Below are 20,599 nucleotides of genomic sequence, written 5' to 3'. Positions count from 1 at the left end.
ATCATTTCAATCCAATCAGAAAATTCCCATTACTCATTAAGTACAATTCATTGAGTCTTCTTCATCTCAATGAACAGAACTATAATATTCTTTCAGTGATATTTTTGATCATGCTTCAGATCCTCATGTCAGTATGAGAAAATACTGCATTAAAAAGAAAAGTACAGTTCCATAAGCAGTTATGGCACTGATTAGTGGCAACAGTGTATATTAGTGGAATTTCACTCCTTGTGGGATTTTATGGAGATATTGTGGCCTTAATACAGAAGTGGGAAGGCTGCATTGACCTATCCTCATCAGAAGGCTGTGAGAGCAACATAATAAGTGTGATGCCTTTTTCTAGTTCCATGAATGTTACTGGTTTAACACTTAGCTTAGATCTGTGTACTTCACTTTGTCACTGTGCAAAGAAGCAAGAAGGTTTGATTTGGGGCTTTACAATAACTAACGTGCTATAAGAATGAGTTTCTCCAAACCCCTCTCCTATCTCTTGAGCTTTTAACTGAAAAAATACTATGTTTTCATCTGAGAAACATCTTTTTTCTTGACATAAGCCATCCACTTCTGCACCTTCTGAGTACTCATTAAACACAGACCTGCAGAGTATGCTTCTTTTCCACTTTTTTAGTTTTCACAGTGCATAATTGCAGCAAGGCCTGTTGCATGCTGGAAAAATACAGTTTGTTCTTTCATGTGGGAGGCAGAGCCATGACACTGCACCAGAAAAAAAAAAGTGACACAAAACACAGAATGCAAGGCTGTGAAGAAGCAGGAGGAGCACTTTGAAAAAAACCCTGTAGTAGCTAGAAATAGCATAATACCTGTATTTAGTTAGAAGTATCAGATTAGGTGCTTTGATTTTGAATATTCAAACTTTTTTTTTTTTCTCTCTAAAGATAACAATAGGTATCCATACTGGTGAGGTAGTCACAGGTGTCATAGGCCAAAGGATGCCACGTTACTGTCTCTTTGGAAATACAGTGAATCTAACAAGCAGAACAGAAACTACTGGAGAAAAGGGAAAGATCAATGTCTCTGAATATACTTACAGGTGAGTGATGCAGTATTTTTATTGGTGTTGATATCTTAAATCACTTTGACAGCATAACATCAAAGTGTCTCTGAAATTGAAAGTGATAGGAGTCCTACAACATGTTATTTAAACATATCAGTTCTCGTGAAACTGTATGCAGACTCATTATGATATATCTTTATTGGTATGCAAATGTAATAATGATCTGGAGATAGCTTTGACTCAGTTGCTGCTCACATATCTGTATCATGTTTAATATTTTATATAGTACGTGGCACGCATGCAGACTGCATACACTTACATGTTTTCTCTTAATTTCAGGTGTCTTATGGCACCAGAAAATTCAGATCCTCAGTTCCACCTGGAGTACAGGGGTCCAGTTTCTATGAAGGGTAAAAAAGAACCAATGCAGGTTTGGTTTTTGTCCAGAAAAAGTACAGAGACAGAGGTATGACTAACCCCCATGTAATTTTATTTTATTTTTTCAACAAGGCATAAACATGACAAATTTAATCTAAACCACTGAGATCCATTTGCATTCACAAAACTAAATGTTCCCTAGAAAAAATGTTTTGTACAACACTGTATCATTAATGTGTTTACTATCTTGACAGCACATAAAAGTCCTTGATAATTTGTCTTTGCAGTTTATGCAGTCCCTGAAAAAATATTCTCGTACTTTAAAAACTCCTTGAGAGAATGCCAAGTGTTCAAGTATTTATGTCTCCGTTTTCTTATGTATTTCTTCACTGTACTAGATTTTGCAGTATGTCAATTTCTGTTTAGCTAACATGTCTGGTTATCAGCAGTTCAAAATTCACCATTTGTTTTCTTACAGTGAGTGAATAAATGTTCCTTCAATATTTAGGCAATAGTCCAGCAACTGCTTGCAGGCAGGTTCACACCCAATGGATATGGTGGTCATTTAACTCCAGATGGATCTGCTTGTTCAGACTGTTGCATAATAGAGGTCTTGCTTTAGAAATACACAGGGTGAAAACTATTTCTTCTAAATTACATATGAGCCTAAATCTTCTCAAAATGATGTCAGATAAAGCCCTTCAAGCACTGAGTGGTCTTTAAACTTATCCCTCAATTTCAGAAGTCTGGGCATGTATTAACCAAAATTTCAATGAAAGCCAATGAGATCTAAACTCATAAGTGTGCTACAAACTTTGACATTTAATCAGGTTACAGTATGCCAGCTGATTTCCCATAGCTGAGCAGGTGCATACATTCCTACCCATTGTCAGCAGGGAGAAAAAAGGGGTGAAAGTTATTTACATAGCTTGAATTTTGCCCTAAATTAATGCAAAAAGAGTTTTAAGATAATGTATTTAATCTTAAAAATACACTTTACTAAAATAATGAAAGTCATCAGTTACCTTGGCTGAAATAATTCTTGAAGTCACGGGAATCAGTTACACATCTGAATAATGATGTGCTTCTGAAAATGAAATTTAGGCTGTTAAAGTAGGCTCTTCAGTAGATCTAATCCAGATTTACTACCACTGGTACCCAAGTATTTGAATACTGACTGTTTAATGGTAACTACCAGTATCATACTTCAGGGGAAAGCCTGTACTTTAACACTGAAGTCTGGATTTTGGTATATATTGCTTACAGTAATATTCTGAGTGCCGCTTTTGATAATACTTTCCATTTTTTATTCTAAATCGAGATTAACTAATCTCACATGGCTACTGTTCTTTCAAATCTATAGTTGTGCTTAAAATATATTTTAATTAAATACCTTTCACTTTTTCTGCATTATAAATTATGTCGCATCATTTGTAGCAAAGCACATTGTAATTTTAAATGTAAACTTTCAGAGGAGTACTGAGTCAGATGGGTATTTTCCTAGTTTAAGCCTCATGCATGTTTGAAAAGTGAAAGAATATAGTCCTCTATAATATTTTAATTCTTTTCACTTGCATGACTTCATCTGTCCATACACAAAAGATGCACTGAGTTTTATCCTTTGAGTTTTTCTGAACTGTTTGCAGTTTGTCTTGTGAAGGTACTCTCCATGTTATTTCAGGCACTTTATAGGTTGTACATGACATCTGTAATCCAAAACCAGAAATCAGATAACCATTTTTTTATGTTTGGTTACTTTAGAGTAATTGCTTTTCTTTAGACAAGGGTCTAGTCTTGTTTTTCTTTTCAGAATCTTATTCTCTCTTGACTTTTCAAATACATGCACATGCTAATGTATCATGATGTGCAGTGCCGTTAATTTCAGGGGGACTGTTCATAACAACAAATATGGCCTGCTAACATTTCTTTCAGAAACCATATGGTAAATTTCCTGAAAAGTCACTCCAGAATATTGCAAGTGGCTTATAGAAGAAAACATGAAAATATTTCTTTAATCATCCTGAAGATATTTCTGCTAATCATTCTTTTACTGTGACATTTCCTACCTCCAATATCTTTAAATCTACAATAGATTCACATTAGTGATATATTCTCCATTATATCCCTTAGAGAGTAATTACCTCAGCATTTGCAGATCTGTCAGCGTAATATTTAACCCTTAAGCCTAGTAATTAATACATGGTGAATAAAGGGGATAAAATACTTAGAGCCGGCATAGAGATGTGAAACCAAGGCTTACAATATGGTGTCTTTCTGCTAAACCTGTAGAAAACTATAAGGTTGGAGCAGCGCAGCATAACTCAGACTTGGTTGCTAAATTGACATCTCTAATATCAGTCACCATGAGCAGTAGTTACTTCTGAGAAACACCGAATTTACAAGAATCAGTGTTGATTTGGACTGCTGCCTCTTTACTTTTTTCCACTTAATCTCTTCCATGATACTGTTATAGCAAAAATTAGGATTGCATCAGAAATACACATAGAACAAAAGTAACTGTGACCAATTGTTAATTTTTTACCCACTTGTTTGCATGTTATAAGATTATTACTATCATTATTATTTTAACAGAAGTTCAGCTGCAGCTTCTCTCATGAGAAAAAGATTTGTTGTGAAAAATAAAGCTCGCAGAAAGCTTCACTTGTTTGACTGCAGTTTCCATCATTCCTCACTTTCAAATATCTCTCTTCTGCTCTGTCCCTACATTACTGATGGGAGCAAGTTTAAAGTATCTCAGTTAGAGCTGGTAATTCATCAGGGAACATAAGAAATAATTACATTCCAACATACAACACATACAAAAGAAATGTGTATTATCTATTCTGTGTTTTATTATTTTTATTATTTACTGTTATTGGTTGCAAGTTGTAAACTATGTTTTGTCACTGCACTGACTCACCATGTTGTTGCTTCAAAAAAAATTCCTTACTTCTCAAATTCTACTTGCATGCATTCAAGGAAACAAATCAAGATGCTCTCTAAGCTGAGGGAAGAGGAAGAGGACGCTGGATAGGATACAATGCTGTCTCCAGATAGGGTGCCAGGCAGTAAGATTGTTATGGATGTTATTTCACATCATATCTCCCATTGCCATGTGCAGTACCGTTGTCCTTTCCCTGCTCCTGAATCATACTCACCATTTTTCTCCAGGCTTGCTTGCTATGGAATTTTTTTTCCCTTGATGTTTGGTATTGTTATATCTCTGCTATGAGCATGTATTTCAAGCTTTTCTTTTTTTAACATGCATTTTTGCACGTCAGTCATGTGGCCCTTCCTACTGCCAAGTAATAATTTTGTAGTATGCACGCTACAACTAACCACTTCAGTGTGATGCTTCACATCTTCATCTTCATCTCTGAAGTATTGTGGTTATGTCAGTCAGTGACATTTCTGGAAAGATAGGTATTTCAGTTGTTGGGCAGAACAATGAACCTGAAGAACTATCTTAAAGAATAATACCTAAAACAGCATTATGAAAATTATTGTATAAATATTGTTTATCAGATTTAGTTCTATTATTACCATACTTCCCAGTCATTTTGTGAGTAACACTTGATGCACTGTAAATTCCTGGTTACAAAAAGGTTCCTCTTCCGATATCATCCTGCATATTTTCCCTGTGTCTACACTATGTAAACATTTTCTGTATTGAAAGGGAGCAGTAGTTTGTCTGATATTGCCGTTTGAAGCATGTGCCAGTGTACTTCTACTGAAATGCTGTTCACTTGCAATGTATTTGTCATTGATTTTTATTAACTAAATTAAGTTGTCAAGTTAATCATAGATTGCTGGACAATTTTAGACCACCTGTAGTGCTTTCATTCTTTTCTTTTCTGATGGAGCCCTCAGAATCGAAAGGTGTGCTGTACCGTTGTGGTAGTCATGGTTGCCCTTTGGTTCGGTCTCTCTCATTTTTAGAACTTATTTTATACCTTGGGAGGACCTGGTAATATTCTAGGCATCATGGATAATCAAAGGATGCAAATCTTCTAAGGGGACATAGCGTCTTTTATCAGCTGATATAGTTAGTATAAGTGGACAGTTTCAGATGTGTGAACCTTCCATAACTTCAATATACAGTGCATTTTTATGTGAATAATACCTGTTCTTATCTGACTGATAATTTCTGAATATTTGCATTATAAAATAGAATAGTGCAATTATTTTGTGTATAAATTTGTCTATATCTAGTATACCTTATCAGCACAAAATATATATGTATAAATGTTTCATGTTAATGTGCAAAAGAAATTGCAATAAATTATTTTTTCCACTGACTTACAGAAATGTGGAGACTTTCTTTTTGGTGAAAGCTGTATTTCATTGTTGTTGATCATTTGTTGATGATTTGTTGATCGCACGAAAGAAGTATGATCTCCATTCTATAATTTAAGTCCAAGTGTAAATAATTTATCAGGTCATTGTTCCAATATTTGCAAATGTCCAAGATTCTCCCATATTCATGTTAATGGTCCACGTCCTCAAATTAGTGTTCAAAATGTGCAGATTAGTGCTCCAAAAATAGTAGATGAGGTCACAAAAATGCATATACTTCCTGAAAACTTGGACGTTGTTTAACAAGCAAAAATTATTAGCCATCCACTTTGAGCAGGATGTACATTACCAACCAAAGCTTTAAGAATGGGAAGCCACATACATTCCTTTCCATCATCTCACTGTCAGCAGCGCATCCCAGCACTCTCTGAGAGATTGCCCTCACTCTAATAGTTACACAACAGCAATTTGCACTTAAAGTTAATCAAGCCTCCCAAAACATTAATGGTGACTGCTAAAGACACAGGATTTGTGTCAGCTGTAGTTGTGCATTGACATAATTCATGCAAATGGCTGTGAAGTAACTGAAGTTTCTGTATAATACTTCCAGCTGTGGAAGAACGCTCAAATGCTGCTCTGCCTTTATATTTCACCTTCTTAATAATGTTTATAAGCTCACATTTGAAAGACAATCACATGCACAAGAAGGAGACAGGAAATGATATGCTGGCATCTGATATGAATAAGAGCTGGGTGGAACTTGAGGCTCTGAATCTTTTCTTTGAAGAAAACTCCAGTGAAATGTAAAGCTAATAAATATTTGACTGTGTTGCAGCCAAGCTGTGTAGTGCAACAGACACACTTGTACTCTGAAGCTTTGATAGCTGTGTCAGTAACACCTGTCTCCATGGAGCCAGAGGAAGGCCTGAGTCATCTGTATTTTAATATGGTTCTTGTTCACTATGTAGATAGGTCAATACTATATGTATGTATATTGTCACAAACTAAAATGGCTATTCAGTGCATTTCCAGAGCTAAAAAGAAGAGAAAAGTTGGTTCATCATGTCCTAGCAGCATAAGAACTTGAAGAGAATTTGGTATTCATCCTCTCCAGACAGTCAGCAGGTAGTCATCATAGCAATATAAAAAGGAGCTTATAGGCTACCGTATATGAATTCTGTCAGTTACTGTGTTGGCATATCATCTCCAAGTAAAGTGATGTTACTGGACTTACAGTCCTGTTTTATTTGACTGCCAGGGACACACAGAGGATCTGTATTATTTTTCATTTAACAAGATCCTTCTTTACTGGAGGAGAGTCTGAAAATGGTGTCATTTTATGCACCTATTTGGCAAGGAGGGGGAAGCAAATAATATGCCAGTAAGCAGAGCTGTGCTAATTTAAAGAAAAAAAAAATTATTCCCCAAGCCAGAGCAGCACATACAAGGTGTTACTTATTTTCTTCTCTACTGTCCCTGAGTCTTCTGGCTAGTTTTGGGAAACAGTTGTGGAAAAACTGTAACAATACTTGCTGTCTCCACCAATTCACTCTTTGTTATGAGCAGGAAAAGGCTAATGTTCGTTTTCATCATAATGGTCAATAGGTCTTTCTGCCAACTATTTTGGAGATAACAATCGAAGAATATAAGAACAATTTTGTGATTATTATTCTGGGATGAAGATGTGTGTTCTCTGTTATAAAGGTTTTGTTCCAGACTATTCCAAATACCCAACAGTCAAGTTAGCATTGCCTTTGTTAATGTTTGGTTTTTTTTTTCAGAGATGATCATGGGTATTTCAATACATATAAAGCACCTAGTGCAAACTTTATGCTACAGTACAGTTGTACTTTCAAGGAAAGCGATTTTATGTGGTGAGGGTCTATGAACTCACGGCAGTCAGCTAATGCTAGCACACATTTGTTTTCAGCTGTTCATATGCTGGACACCTTTGGCTTGAAGCCTGTGTGGTTTATTTCTGTTGCAGGTTCCCAGGGTCATTTTAGCCTTCCAAAATTGATTTTACACTTTGATAAGTGTTGTAACCTGTCCAGTGCTGAAACAACTGACTTGTGATTAAAATGACACAACTTAGCTGAGTGCAGACAAAGTGTTCATAGTTCCTAGCTGGTGTTAATCATAATTCAGAAGTGGAGACCAATTAGGTCAATAGTCCTTGGACCTTTGTTTAAAAAAAACCCAAGCACCAGCACACAAAAACTACATGGCCATGGTTTTCAGATGAGAAATAAAACTCTGAGTTCAGTATTGCTGGTTTCGAATCCTACACCAGTATGAGCGTAGTGTTGTAATGCACCGTGTGGAAAATCAAACCACTTTGTAATTACTTTCAAGGTCCCTGTCCTTGCAGTCCTTCTTTTTAACATAAAACATGTTTTATTGCACAGTTATTGGCAGGGAAGGGTTCAGCTAGGCACAGGAGGGGAACACCTGAGCTCCAACTACAATGACCAGAAAGTGTCTCAGATTGCAAACAAACATTGTTTTCTCATCTGCACCTCATACAGTGTAAATTTAAGGTTTGGTGTACATACATTGTTAAAATGGAGATGTCAATATTTTCTTAAGCTGTAATTAGTTGTTGTTTTATCCTACAGATGCCAAGAAAAATTCAACGTCTGTTTAAGAAATACTTGTCCTAGGTTTTTTGCTTAGTCTCCTTGCTGGGCGTGATTAATTTTCCAGGTGTGGTATCTTTGGTAAATGTTGGAAAACACAGTACTACAGCTGAAGACAACTTCCATTGTCTCTTGCGTTCCCAGGTATGTCACATTTTAACTGTGGTACTAACTTATCTTAGGACCACATATTTCTGGCACTATGGCACTGCAGCAGTAGGAAACACTGCTTTCTGACTGAGTGCCATAGACTATTAAAAAAAAACAAAATGAACCTTCACTTCAGCCAACACTTCAAAAAGGCCACTAATTCCTTTTTTCCTTCATTCATTTTTCATTATCTTCATTATCTTTCATTATCTTCATTATTTTCATAATCTTCATTTCTGGCCCCAACAGGCTAAAACCTCTCCAATAAATTGTTCAGAAAGAACCTGCAAAAGTAAGAGCTGCTGGAACATGGGAGATCGTGCAGTAGCCAAACAATAAATCTGTCTGGGTAGCTCTCCACTGGAAGAGCTGCCAGTCCCAGTTTTATGTTCCTTCTGAACTAATGGAGGAGCCTGGTCTCTGTCAGATGATGTCATGTTTTCTAATTAAATGCTTCTGGGTGCTAGTATTTTCTTCCCTGTTGCTACAATAATACCAGGCAATCTGTGTAGAACGTTAAAACAGTCTTGAAGGCAACAAAATGGATATCACAGACGCCGGTATCAGGTTTTGAGAGCTCTGCAAGGCTGACAAAGCCATAATGATTATTTTGTGTGTGATCCTGCCTATAGCTCTCAGATTCAGACCTGTCTTTCAGCACCATCCTGAGGTAGTGGTAGTGAAGTTGGTAGAGGTGCTTTGTTGGAGCAGGGAAGAGTCATTTTTCTGGGGCAGCAACTCAAAACTGGCTAAAGGGAAAGTATCATATGCTGTAAAACATTTGGGAAGATGTAACGGAAGGGCCTTGCTTTGCCCTGAAGCAACAGAAAAGATGATGTCCAACAGGTCATACAAGGGTGGAACAGGAGCTGCCTGAAATGTGTCTTTTGTTTGTGGGTTGTTGTTTTTTTTTTTTGAATTGAAGTCTTAGGAGAAGCTGCTGTGAATCTGATAGTTTTACCCTGCCATGTTTTGATGTTTATTATCTGTTTATACACGATTAGAAGATAAAGCTTTCCCTGTAAATGAGCAGCTAATTGATGAGCTGTGTGTTTGGTGCTGAGTTACTTTATGTTTGTTATGCTGTGACATGAGTACAAACATTGCACCATGTTCCTGTAGAGTGGAGGTTGTCTTTCTGTGTCCTTCTGGCTGGCTGACGTTGTGTTGGGCCATCACCTCTGCCAAGAGAGGGGACTGTAGCCTCATTAGCTGTGTTACAGGATGTAAGAGTTTGCAACAAATACCCAGGCAAAACTCTTAGTGAAGGCAGCCAGTAAATTCTGGGTTAAACAAACACACAGACTGCAGGAATAATTCACTTCCACAGATGGATCATGACTCGAGATAATTCATAAGACTGCAGATGTTTTACAGGAATGAGGAGGAATAAAAGGCAAAATTAATCAGAGAACCTGCACACAGTGTAGCTTTGGTTGCAAATGCTCTATTACCCTTCCTCTCGCACTCTCCAAATGGCCTAACCTTCATATGCCCTCACTTGGAAAAAGGAGAAAGGAGGTGCAGGAGATTGTACCTACCTACCTACTAAGTGCACAACTTAAATATGTTGATCGCTGTGGGATCAGTGATGGGCACAGATGGCACGCTACATCTCTTCCCTTGATTGAGGACAGTGCCTCTGGAGGTGTGGATTCATGAGCAGATATTGAGTAAGGCCTCAAGAGGTGACCTGGTGCTGGTGACTGGTTTTGTCCCAGCACTGTGTAAGATACCCAGAAGGGACACCCAGAAGTCTGATGAGCAATCACAAGCCTGCTGCCAGACAGGGAAGGGGCAAAGAGCGCGCTGTGTCTGCAGGACTGTGCACCTCCAGGTTCTTGTCAACCTCCCCTGCTATGGTGTCCTGGGTTCAGCAGTAGCAGTCATTTTTCTCCTCCTTGGTAGCTGGTGCAGTGCTGTGTTTTGACTTTCAGCTTGGGAACAGAGCTGATAACAATGATGTTTTGGTTTGGCCAAGGACTTTGTGAGTCTCATGCTGTGCCAGGGAGGAGGGAAGCCAGGAGGAAGCAGAGACAGGACACCTGACCCAAACTGACCAAAGAGGTATTCCATACCACAGCACGTCATGCCCAGGATGTAACTGGGAGTTAGCCAGAAGGGCTGGGAGACTGCAGGGTTGGAGGAGGTATCAGTCAGAGCTTGGTCGGGCTGGGGGTGCGAGTTATCAGTTGGCTGGTGGTGAGGTGTTGTATTCTCTTCCCTTGTTATTTTCTTTATCATTATTATTATTGGTGGTAGCAGTAGTGATTTGTGTTATACCTTAGTTACTAAACTCTTCTTATCTCAACCCATGGGAGTTGCATTCTTTTCGATTCTCCTCTCTGTCCCCCCAGGAGTAGGGGGAGGGAAAGAAGGTGGGGAGTGAGTGAACAAGTTACCTGACTGGGTTTAAACCACGACATGGCCATCTTGGCAAAAGGGTACAGAGAAGCAGCTGGCCCATAGCCTGGAGACAATATGCTTACCTTGGCTGCTGGAGGCTTGCTTTTGGTTAGAGCAAGCAGGATCTTGCAGGTATTAGGGAAGCAGCAGAGGGCCACTTTCCTAGTTGTTGGCTTTCTCCTGACTAGCAGGTGGTTAGCTCTTTGTTGTGCCTGCAGTACTCCTGTTTAAAAGATAAGGAATTAATCACTGACCAAATAGGTGCCTTGAACTGCACCTATTTGTGTCCTGTACACCCTTCCTCATAGTAAGAGTCACATACAGAGTGCAAAATCTGAAGTCAGCAGCTGTTGGAAGATCTAGCTTCTTTGAGATACTCAATTCTCCTAAGGAAGACCATGGAAATAACAGCTGCTTTTCTTTGATTGCTGGGAGAAAAGGTCAGTTTTGTTATGCAGGAAAATATTTAATTTTGAAAGCAATTGCTTCCTTCAACACACAAAGATTTGTCAAATTTGTTATATTCATTTCCATTGTTCCTTTTATAACACTTGAAAGGCTATGTGGACAAAAATGCTGGCTTAAGAATCAGATCTCTACCTCTGCGATAGGCTCAACCTCAATTTTCACTTCAACCTTATTTCCTGGGGGAATGGCCCCCAAACCATGCTGTACCCTTAGCAAGGGACATTGTCCATCCTTTTGGTTCACTGGCCCCCCACCACCCCCAAGAAAATGACAAGCCTTTCCCTTCTTGAGTTCTAATTGACTTCTAACTGCTTTGGACTTCAGACATCAGTTTAATGTTTGTGGTTTGTTCATCTGATACTGGTGGTGTTAAAGATATTTAAAATACATCATGCGGTTCATTACATTTCACTTCAGGAATATACAAACCAGATGTTTTGCTTCTGATGGATGTATCAATACTTTGCATTTTAACAGCTGTCATGTGTAAGAGTATGTATAACCTGTTATGAATGAAGATAAAATATTCCAGTATTTGCATAAGAGATGGTTAAAATTCTATTCATAACTTTTTTGCAAGGATTATGTAACAGCAGTGCTACATAACAACCCCAGTTCAAGATAAATGAGTTAAACTTTTCCCAAGTGGCAGACAACATTCCTAGAACTCCCTTTACAGGAAGCTTTTAGCAGTGTCCTAAAAGCAACAAAAACTTGTTACAAAACAGATCCTATTTGAAGAGGCAATTGTTTATTTTAAGTAAGACTTCCAAGCCAAAGATACCTTAATACCACATCTTTCTAAACTTTCCATTTCATATTTCATGGATAGTTCCTCAAAGATATTTTGTGTTATTTCTGCTTGCATAACTGTCAATTTTATTTCCCCCTTTGTCTTTTCAACCTGGGGTCTTGCAGCAACTGCAACATTTCTGCAAGACAACATATGTTAGGGCACTTAACTGGTCTGTCAATTGAATTAGTTATTTGAAAGAGCTTGTCAGCACTTCAGCAGTGGCTTCTCTTGTGGAGTCTTCACTTCTCTACTAGGAGTTTCCAGTTTCTACTGACCAACAGTATTACTCTTAATGCAGGGTAGTCCATTTTGCACATTGATTTCTTCTGTCTTATGTTCATTTTGACCACAGCCCTCTGGTGAATATACAAAAAAAGTTTCATTAATTGTTACTGAATTGGAGACAGGATTGAAAACACTTGGAAGAAAAAAAGGTATATTATTTCCAGGCTGTTGTTCACAGTGGAGTATGCCAAAAGCCCCTAAGTCTGATGCTTTTGTTCTACAATTCTAGCAGTTTCAAACTACTGCACAATCTTCATTTATGAGGATCTGGATAAACCGGATGGACTGATGCTAGAGTCTTTGCTTCCTTTCCTCAGCTGTTCCTGTAACAATCCCTTTTCCCTTCCATGTGTCTCAACAGTGGAGATAGAAACTTTGGGTTGCATTTATCAGAATAGTTCTACTTGCTCCGTGTACTTGCGAACATCCATAAGCCACTAGTGCTACTAACCACAGTAGCTGGGTCAGGATGGAATGTCTCCTGCTTCTAAAGGAGCACATCCTGGGAAACTCCCTGCCTGTGGAAAAACAAAACCGGCTTTCTTCTGCCTTATATGCAAGAATATGTGTGAATTCTGCCAGTGCATGGCTTGATGAAAAAAAATCAGAATAGGGACATAAGCAGGAAATCAGGTGATGAAAAGAACAACCCCCACCCACTGGCACACAGCTGTATTGGGGAATAGCTTTAAGCACTATGTGGCTTTTTCATTGATGCCCGTTTCGATCCTACAGAGGCAGGTGGAATAGATAATCAGAAATTTGTAGGACAAAGGAGAACTGATGTTTTCTGAGCATTAGGCCACATTTGGGCCCCTCTCATTTTCTGGGCATTTGCATGAGCAGCACCTGCCTTGGTCTGTAGCAGAAGGGGTATGGCTCTGTGGCTGCAAGGGACTGGGGGAAGGAAGATTGGCATGTAAGGTGCTGGAGGCTCTGGTCCCTACTGAGGACTTTCTTCCCATCAGCACCTGAAGAAGCATTGTAAAGCAATGTTGCTGCTTTTTTCACTTTTAACAAGAAAAAAAGTGTCAGAGGTTGGGCACTGATTCTGTAAGTATGGCTAAAAGAATTGTTTTTATGAGGCTGGGCACTGCCTGGTATCTGGTGTCTGTTCTGTTATCCTTCACGCTCTTAGGGCGGAAGTTCATCTGTTGATGCATGTAAACTGTGCATTTATTTTAATTAACAAGCCCTGTATATGCTTTATTTCATTAATCTGTGGTTAGTAATACATAGCAAAGTCATGCAGTCAGAATACATGATATAAATCCGTTCCTCTTGTAGCTTTCTCAGCAGGACAGCCATTCTGATGGCTGATTGCTTACCAATCTCAAAAACTCCCAACCTTTTTCAGCTGATTGTTAGAAGGTAGAGAGCCTTTGGGTAACCTAGTGTTTATAAATGCAGATAGGGAGACTGAAAAATAGTAGCCAAATTTTATTCTTGATGTAACCCTCCAGAATCTGTCTAGCTCTAACCACTGCACTGTTGCATGGGATTTTGTTGTAAATGAAATCCATATTGATAAGTGAATGTTGCACGTTTTCCTTACAGGGCACCCTGGGGCTGGTCTTAAAATCATGTAAACGACTGATCAGTTTGTGAACGTGTTTATGTTCTTTCCTCTGTTGAAAGGAACAATGTCAGAATTATGCAGTTGAGTTCCGAAATATATTTATTGACCTTAAACTGTGAGAGCGTGATGAAAGCTCCTGTAAGGGTTAATTAGCAGAGCTTAACTCCATTGTGGAGTGCAAACTCAATAGCAGGTTCTGTGTTTAGAAGGCATATTTCCTATTTGGTGTTACAAAAGACACAGAGGTTAGGAAAGAAGGCAAATGTGTAGGGTTTTCCTTAGCACAGGAACTATTTGGACCTTCAGCCCTTCTCATTTTCCTCAGAGATACGGACCATACCTCTTATCGGAAGTGTAACAAGAAATACTCTGTTCTTTTGAAAACTAACCCTTTCTCTTCTTTTTGTGATGTTTCTCCAGTTAAATGGTTGGGTTTTTTCTCATACCTGGTTTGTTTCATGTGGGGCATTATTTGCCTTTTTCATTCGTACATTGCTCAGAAGTTTGAACTAAAACAGCTCAAAGAAATTCCATTTATTCGGACTGCAGGAAAAGATCGAGATATGATGTAGCACTTCCAGAGTAGATCCCAAACTGTGAGTTTACATGGACATGGGCTGAAGTTGTTTGGCAGTTTTGGATTGAAAAATTTCCATTGAAGTCTGCATCAAGTCTGTGACAAATAATACCGTTCCTGCAGATGGTGGCTAGAAGCATTAAGGATTCATTCAGGCTTACAAATGTAGCAGGCCAGGTGACCAACAGGAAAACATCCACCAGGGCTAGTCCTATTAGCAGGAGTCATAGTCTTTCTAAATATGTTTTCTTCGTCAACTACTGTATACAAAGACCTGTTGGTTACCCCAGGAAAAGAGGTTATATTAAAATTCTTAGCTAAAGTTCTTGGGAGTATCAGTTATGGAAACTGCACTAACAATTGAGTCATTGTTGTGGGAGGCATGGGTTGAGCTGAACCACACCAGAAGCAAATCTTGTTTTTTAATGAACAGGTTTTGCGTATTCCATGGCACTTGTGCAGCTCCAAAGCCCACATTTTTCACAGCTTGTGTACAAAAGTCTTCCTTCTTGTAACTCTTCCTATTTCTGATCTTCGGTTCATTTGCAGTCTAAAATGAAGCTTTTAAGTATGTGATGATACGTCACAATGGTCAAATATATAGTCATGAATCCTGCCTTGAATGCCTACTTGACAAGTCTTGAATAGGTAGATGTAGGTAAAGAAACCCAATGCTGTGCTTAGATTGAGACCCATGAAGGCCACAACCTGTGTTGATCTAGGTGTTAGTCACTTTAACTCGAAACAAGAGGGTAGTTGAGAGTGGCTTTGAAAGTGTTGCAAAGTAAGCAGAAATCCTAACAATTATAATGTGGACTACAAACCTTCTTCTCATCAAGGACCCTGCAGCATACGGGAAGTATTACTATATTTTCTAGGCTCAGGGTCATTTTTCGTATTGAAAAACCCACAATTATGAAGGCAAAAGCAAGATACGCGCTTAATCAGGCTTCATACAGAAAAATGACATGCTTTACTAGAGGTAGAAGGGTTTTAGTATTTGAGTCTGGAAAGAAAAGGTACGTGTGTGGATCTCTATCTCTCTTTTGTGGAAGCACTCCTGAAGAAGTTTTGTAGAAGCACTCCTGATCCCCCAAAAGGCTTAAAAAATACCAAACAAAAAATTATCACCTTGAGTGCATCTGTCCTGGGATAGGAGATGGGTAGGGAGGGAGCCCCTGTTTGGACACTGGTTGTGTGTGCAGTGGGAAGAGCATTTGGGAGTTTTTATCTTCTAAAGAAGCTTCCCCTCTTCTTGTGGACACTTCATTTCTAGTGAGGAGTCAGCAGAGGTGAGTTGCTTCTGGTGCATAGGGAGACTTACAGTGCCAGAGGGTTGACAGGACAAGGGATGGTCATAAGCAGCATCAGCAAGATGTGATACTAGCTGTGGATCTACAGCAGTATCCCATTCTACCCCATTCATACAGAGCTTATGGTTAATAACCGAGTCATGTTTCAACATTGCAGTAAGCAATTACTACAGTATGAGCTTGGCAATATTTCCTGTATCCTAAATTTAATAGCACATCAAGTCTCAGTCTGAGAATGTGTTTAACTTAGGATACAGTTACAGTGACTAGATGTACTAATGTTTATAGCGTAATAAGGGATATGCACTTCTAAAATACTGTGTACTTTGACAGGCAGTATGAGTGATCCATTATGGTTTATGTAGGTCTGGGATTTTTTAGAATCTCATGATGATCCTTGGATTTCCAAAATACAGAGAAACCCCAGAGCAGTGCTAAAGTGGAAAGGAGCCATAAGAAACCACGGGCTTATATCATGCTGCCATGGGGTATTACTCTGCTGAGGAAGACTGCTTTCCTGAAGTTTCGCTAGCACAGATTCACACATGGTGTGACCACTTGTATCAGGGTGAGAGGATAGACACAGCTAGCTACCAAACTTGAGTGAGTGTATAGGGAAATTCCTGTTTTACTGCATAGTTTCAGCTTAAAGAATTGGTGATTCTTATTTTGTGGAAATTCTTATTTTAACTTAAGCAGTATTTTCTTAAGCAAGAAAACTCAGCTGGTTTCTATAAGCTCCTTGAGAGATACTTTGATCAGCTTATTTTGATGCAGAATGGGGATGGCTGTATATTTTTGCTCTTTTACCTTGGAAATGAATTTAAACATTGTGCAGCAAAGATGCTATCTGTTCAGGCTAAATAATGTCAGGTTTGCCAGCACTCCTTTTGAAATATTTACCTCACTCATACATCATTAATCAGACGGTTTGAAGTTATACTGAGTAATTCCATAAAAGATGTTGAGAAATCAACTCCACCCATGAGAAGGCTGGGGAACAGAAGTCTAAAGTTAGTGGGGCATCTACTGGCGATTTGCTGCAATGAATTAATCTACTCCATAAAAGTCTGATCCAAATACTTCTCCTGTACAGGCTGTTCTGTGTTCATTTTGTTTTGGCAAATAAGCAAGTGCCAGGCCCGTTTCCTGAGCTCTTTGGCCAAAATACGAATATCTCCTTGAATAAATCCTTACTTTTTGGCACTCCTTTAGAGATGTCTGACACATAAATTGCAATAGTAGACTTGTGAAATATCTTAGTTAGAAGAAGAAAGGAAATGAGCTAAAGAAATTTCTCAAAAAATGTGATGCAAGTCTTTAACAATCTCCAACTTCCCTCAATCCCAATCTATCAGGACAAGTTCTCTATCTGGTAGATCATAAAGCTGTCTTCCTTGTACCAGGAGCTACTTGTGATATTCTGATGTGCTGCCCAAGGATATGGAAATGAATACAATGCATAAAAGAATGCAACAATACAATCATAAAATACAGAGCAACCAAACACAGGTCATTATCCACACAACCTAGAAATACCTTCCTCTGTTCTTCAGAAAATGTTGTATGCAACAGCATGGTATTCTGTACAGTATTAAATAAAGTTTAACAACTTCTGCAGAATGCGTTTTAAAATGTCCCAATTTTATTTTTTATTGTGCATCACTACTTTGGACCAGTGGGAGGGTGTCATCGTCAGGCTGGCGCATTTCTAGCTACAGAATTCCGTGTTTCATCTTTTTGCGCACATTAGGCAAGGATTTGGAAGGAGCCTGGGGGGCTTTCCCAATCATGTCACTAATTTCATTGTTAGGACTAACATTTTAGAATCAAACAATAAGCATGCAGAAAGCTTGCTAATATCTCTACTTGGGCATGCACTTGTGAAAACAAAACAAATAAACAGCAAAGTAATGCTAAGCTGGGAGATGATCTGATCGAACTGTTAAAATATCTTGCTTCTGCTGCCCTTATAGGTATGTCATCTTTGCATAGACAGTAAAGCAGAATATTTTCCAAAAACTTCAAAAAATCCTGTTGCCTTAATAGAACAGTAGTCATACATCAAAGTACAAAAGCACCCTTACTTCTGCTCTGCTGCACAGCACACTTCTAAATTTAGCTCTGCTGGGGAATCAATTGCTTTATATAATCTCATCACAAGCCATTGTTGCAAAAAAGCCATCTGAGTCTGTCACTTGACTTTGGGCAGAACACCAGCCTTTGTTCAGCTTTCTTCAGAGCTACTTTTGCCATGTATGTTAGAAGAATCTATAACCAAGCAGCGATTTCAGCTGTCCTTTTCTAAAGTCAGTGGAGTAAGCAAAAGTAATTTTAGTCTTGTTAAACTAAGCAAAGATGCAAGTACCTTCTCTTTCAGAGAACTGTTGGCTTGTTGGGGTCTTTTTGCTCATTCTTTAGCATGTTCTGTGCTTCACTTCACTCGAACTTTTGACACAGAAGAAGAGATGCCAGCTTTCTTTTGTTTAGTCCTTACAATACTAATTTTCTTTTTTGTAGTCTTTATTCGTAGAAGGAAAGAAAAAAAATTAGTTGTGATTGATAGCCACAAACCACTTTGATCTTGAAAATACAAGGGATGCTGGATTACTGTGTTAAATCTTTCTTCTGCTTTTATTTTTATCCACGAGCCAGATAATACCCGATTCCAGCTTCCAAACCCGTAATTTCTTCTGGCTTAAGAAATCCATGGCTGTAAACTATTGAAGCTGGGAGAAATCTTTAGGGAAATATTGCAGTATGTTTGCTGTGTTCTTTCCATTCTTCCTCTACATTGGCAAAAATGTGCCTTGGATGACAGTGGGTTAGATAGACGTTTTTGTACAGCTGCTGTTCCAAGTGTGTGTGTGTTTGGTGATAGTGATGGGGGGGAAAAGTCCCAGCAGAAATTACTAATAAAAAAGAACGGAGCAAAAATATCTCTAAGTTAACCTAAGACCACTTAAGCCTGCAGTTACTAAGGAGTAAAATCGAGGCATCTCTTTCTATGAAGCAAAACCATTTCCTTCATTTCCTGAATCCTGGGACTTTTGTAGATGAGAAGCTGTTGCCAGTGATGGCCAAATAGTAGCATTTTCGTTATTTTATATCTAACTTTAAAGATTTGGCTGCTTAGTCAGTACACTTACTACTTTCTGTGTAGAAAATAATTCATTAATAGTGGCTGAATCTGAGCAGACAGTATGGAATAATAGTGTGAATTACAGAGAATGGCTATGACTGCTTGCCTGGAGTTTTTGGCACGGCATTGACATAAGAGCACAGAGGCATGCTTCTGAGTAGTCTGAGGGTTGTAGAGCCCAGGCGCCAACTGGGGAACCATCGTTCAAGAAGGTATGATGCTGTAGCCTTTGTAAGCTTTCTAATGTAAAAATGTTTTGATTAGCAAAGTCTGTATGGTGCTAGTCTGAAGTCTAGAAAACTAAGTTTTCAAGTGAACAGTTACCTATTACTATTATGTATGGTTACTTGAGAAGAAGCCAATGCTTCAAATCAGGATAATCCTTTATTATGTTGTCTTAAAATTAGTCTTGGGTGCATCTTTTACAAGACTGTTTTCTGTCAGCCTCCCCTTAAGGATTTCCATCCAGTCTGTTTGGCACCTCCAACTGCATCAGAGGCTCTGATTGATAGATTCTGTCAGGAAACATGAATTTGTGCAGAACTGTAAAGACCTATTCTAGAGAAAGACATGCATTAAAGATATACTGTCTAATTCAATTGTATAAATTGAAATTATCCTATTAACTTTCATATTTAAAAAATATCATGCTGTTTACTCAGATGTTGTACTCAAAAAGAACACAAGGCCCCCCTCCAGTGCAAACTTGTTCTATGAGCTTTAGTGTTGGGAGCAGTGGAAAGCATGTCTATCTACACTGCACTATTCCACATTTTTGGAATTCTATTTAATCACAGAAGTCTTCTTTAAAAACATTAGACTATTAACCACTACTGCTCCATAGGCCCACACAGAAGTAGGAAAGCACAAAAGCTTTTCTGAGTGCTTCTAAAGGAATAAACATTCAGGAAGCCTGATTCAGCATCAAACCCACAAAATCTTACCCTCACTGATTTTTAATATGACACAGGTAACGCATTTCATGTGATTCTGTGATTAAACTCTGAACTTGACCTATGTTTGCCCACTTGCCATCCACTCAGGTGCCTTGTGGTTCCCCATGGTAGCTGCAGACTCATTAATTTTTTAATGTATTTCAGACAGATGGATAAAACTGTAGAAGTTCTTAGGCATACTCCTAACTCTGATAGGCAAAGCTAGGGTATCCCTCACTGGAACGTGTAACTGTTGTAAGTGACTAGCAAAGACTTCATTGTTAATAAGGCAAATGCTTTTTCAGCAATGCAGCTTTATGGTGGTTAAGAAGCTTGTGTGTATTAATTTGATGTGTTTATTATGTCCTCCCACAAAATGGAGAACTGGTTCAGAAATGTTAAATTGCATTGTATGTCAGTATGACTTGCTATGTTATTTTAAAAAATTGGTAATTCTTTAAAATTTTAGGCAAAAATTCTGTTTTTCTTTACATGAGAAAGAAAGTGAGACTTTCCAAAGTTCACTCTTAGCATAGTTAAATAGTTCCAGGTAATAAAAAGTAGGAAGAATAAGAAGTGCAGGGAAGGGAGCAATGCAAAATATTACTGTTTTGTTTGTG

General features: G+C 38.5%; 2 protein-coding genes and 1 long non-coding RNA gene across 4 annotated transcripts in view; all 3 read left to right on the top strand.

The window, feature by feature from the left end:
- The window catches only part of GUCY1B1 (guanylate cyclase 1 soluble subunit beta 1), a 41,990-nt gene extending 36,299 nt beyond the window's left edge, over window positions 1-5,691 (top strand). For both annotated transcript variants that reach the window (XM_061475942.1, XM_061475951.1), the window contains exons 12-14: window positions 897-1,051; window positions 1,355-1,481; window positions 4,373-5,691. In XM_061475942.1, the coding sequence (XP_061331926.1) occupies window positions 897-1,051; window positions 1,355-1,481; window positions 4,373-4,396 (306 nt within the window). In that variant the 3' untranslated portion in view covers window positions 4,397-5,691. The remainder of the gene's footprint in view (window positions 1-896; window positions 1,052-1,354; window positions 1,482-4,372) is intronic.
- LOC133280945 (uncharacterized) overlaps window positions 1-20,599 on the top strand; it is a 185,943-nt gene that overhangs the window by 125,304 nt on the left and 40,040 nt on the right. The gene's annotated exons all lie outside the window — the stretch shown is intronic.
- The window catches only part of TDO2 (tryptophan 2,3-dioxygenase), a 68,219-nt gene that overhangs the window by 7,744 nt on the left and 39,876 nt on the right, over window positions 1-20,599 (top strand). The window lies entirely within an intron of this gene.

This window comes from Pezoporus flaviventris, unplaced genomic scaffold (genome assembly GCF_033815535.1).
Source record: "Pezoporus flaviventris isolate CSIRO_AGI_PZ_B2104156 unplaced genomic scaffold, CSIRO_AGI_Pfla_v1 ptg000002l, whole genome shotgun sequence".
Lineage (NCBI taxonomy): Eukaryota > Metazoa > Chordata > Aves > Psittaciformes > Psittacidae > Pezoporus > Pezoporus flaviventris.
The sequence above is the reverse complement of the archived record's forward strand: the minus strand, read 5'-3'. Positions and strand labels throughout refer to the sequence as shown.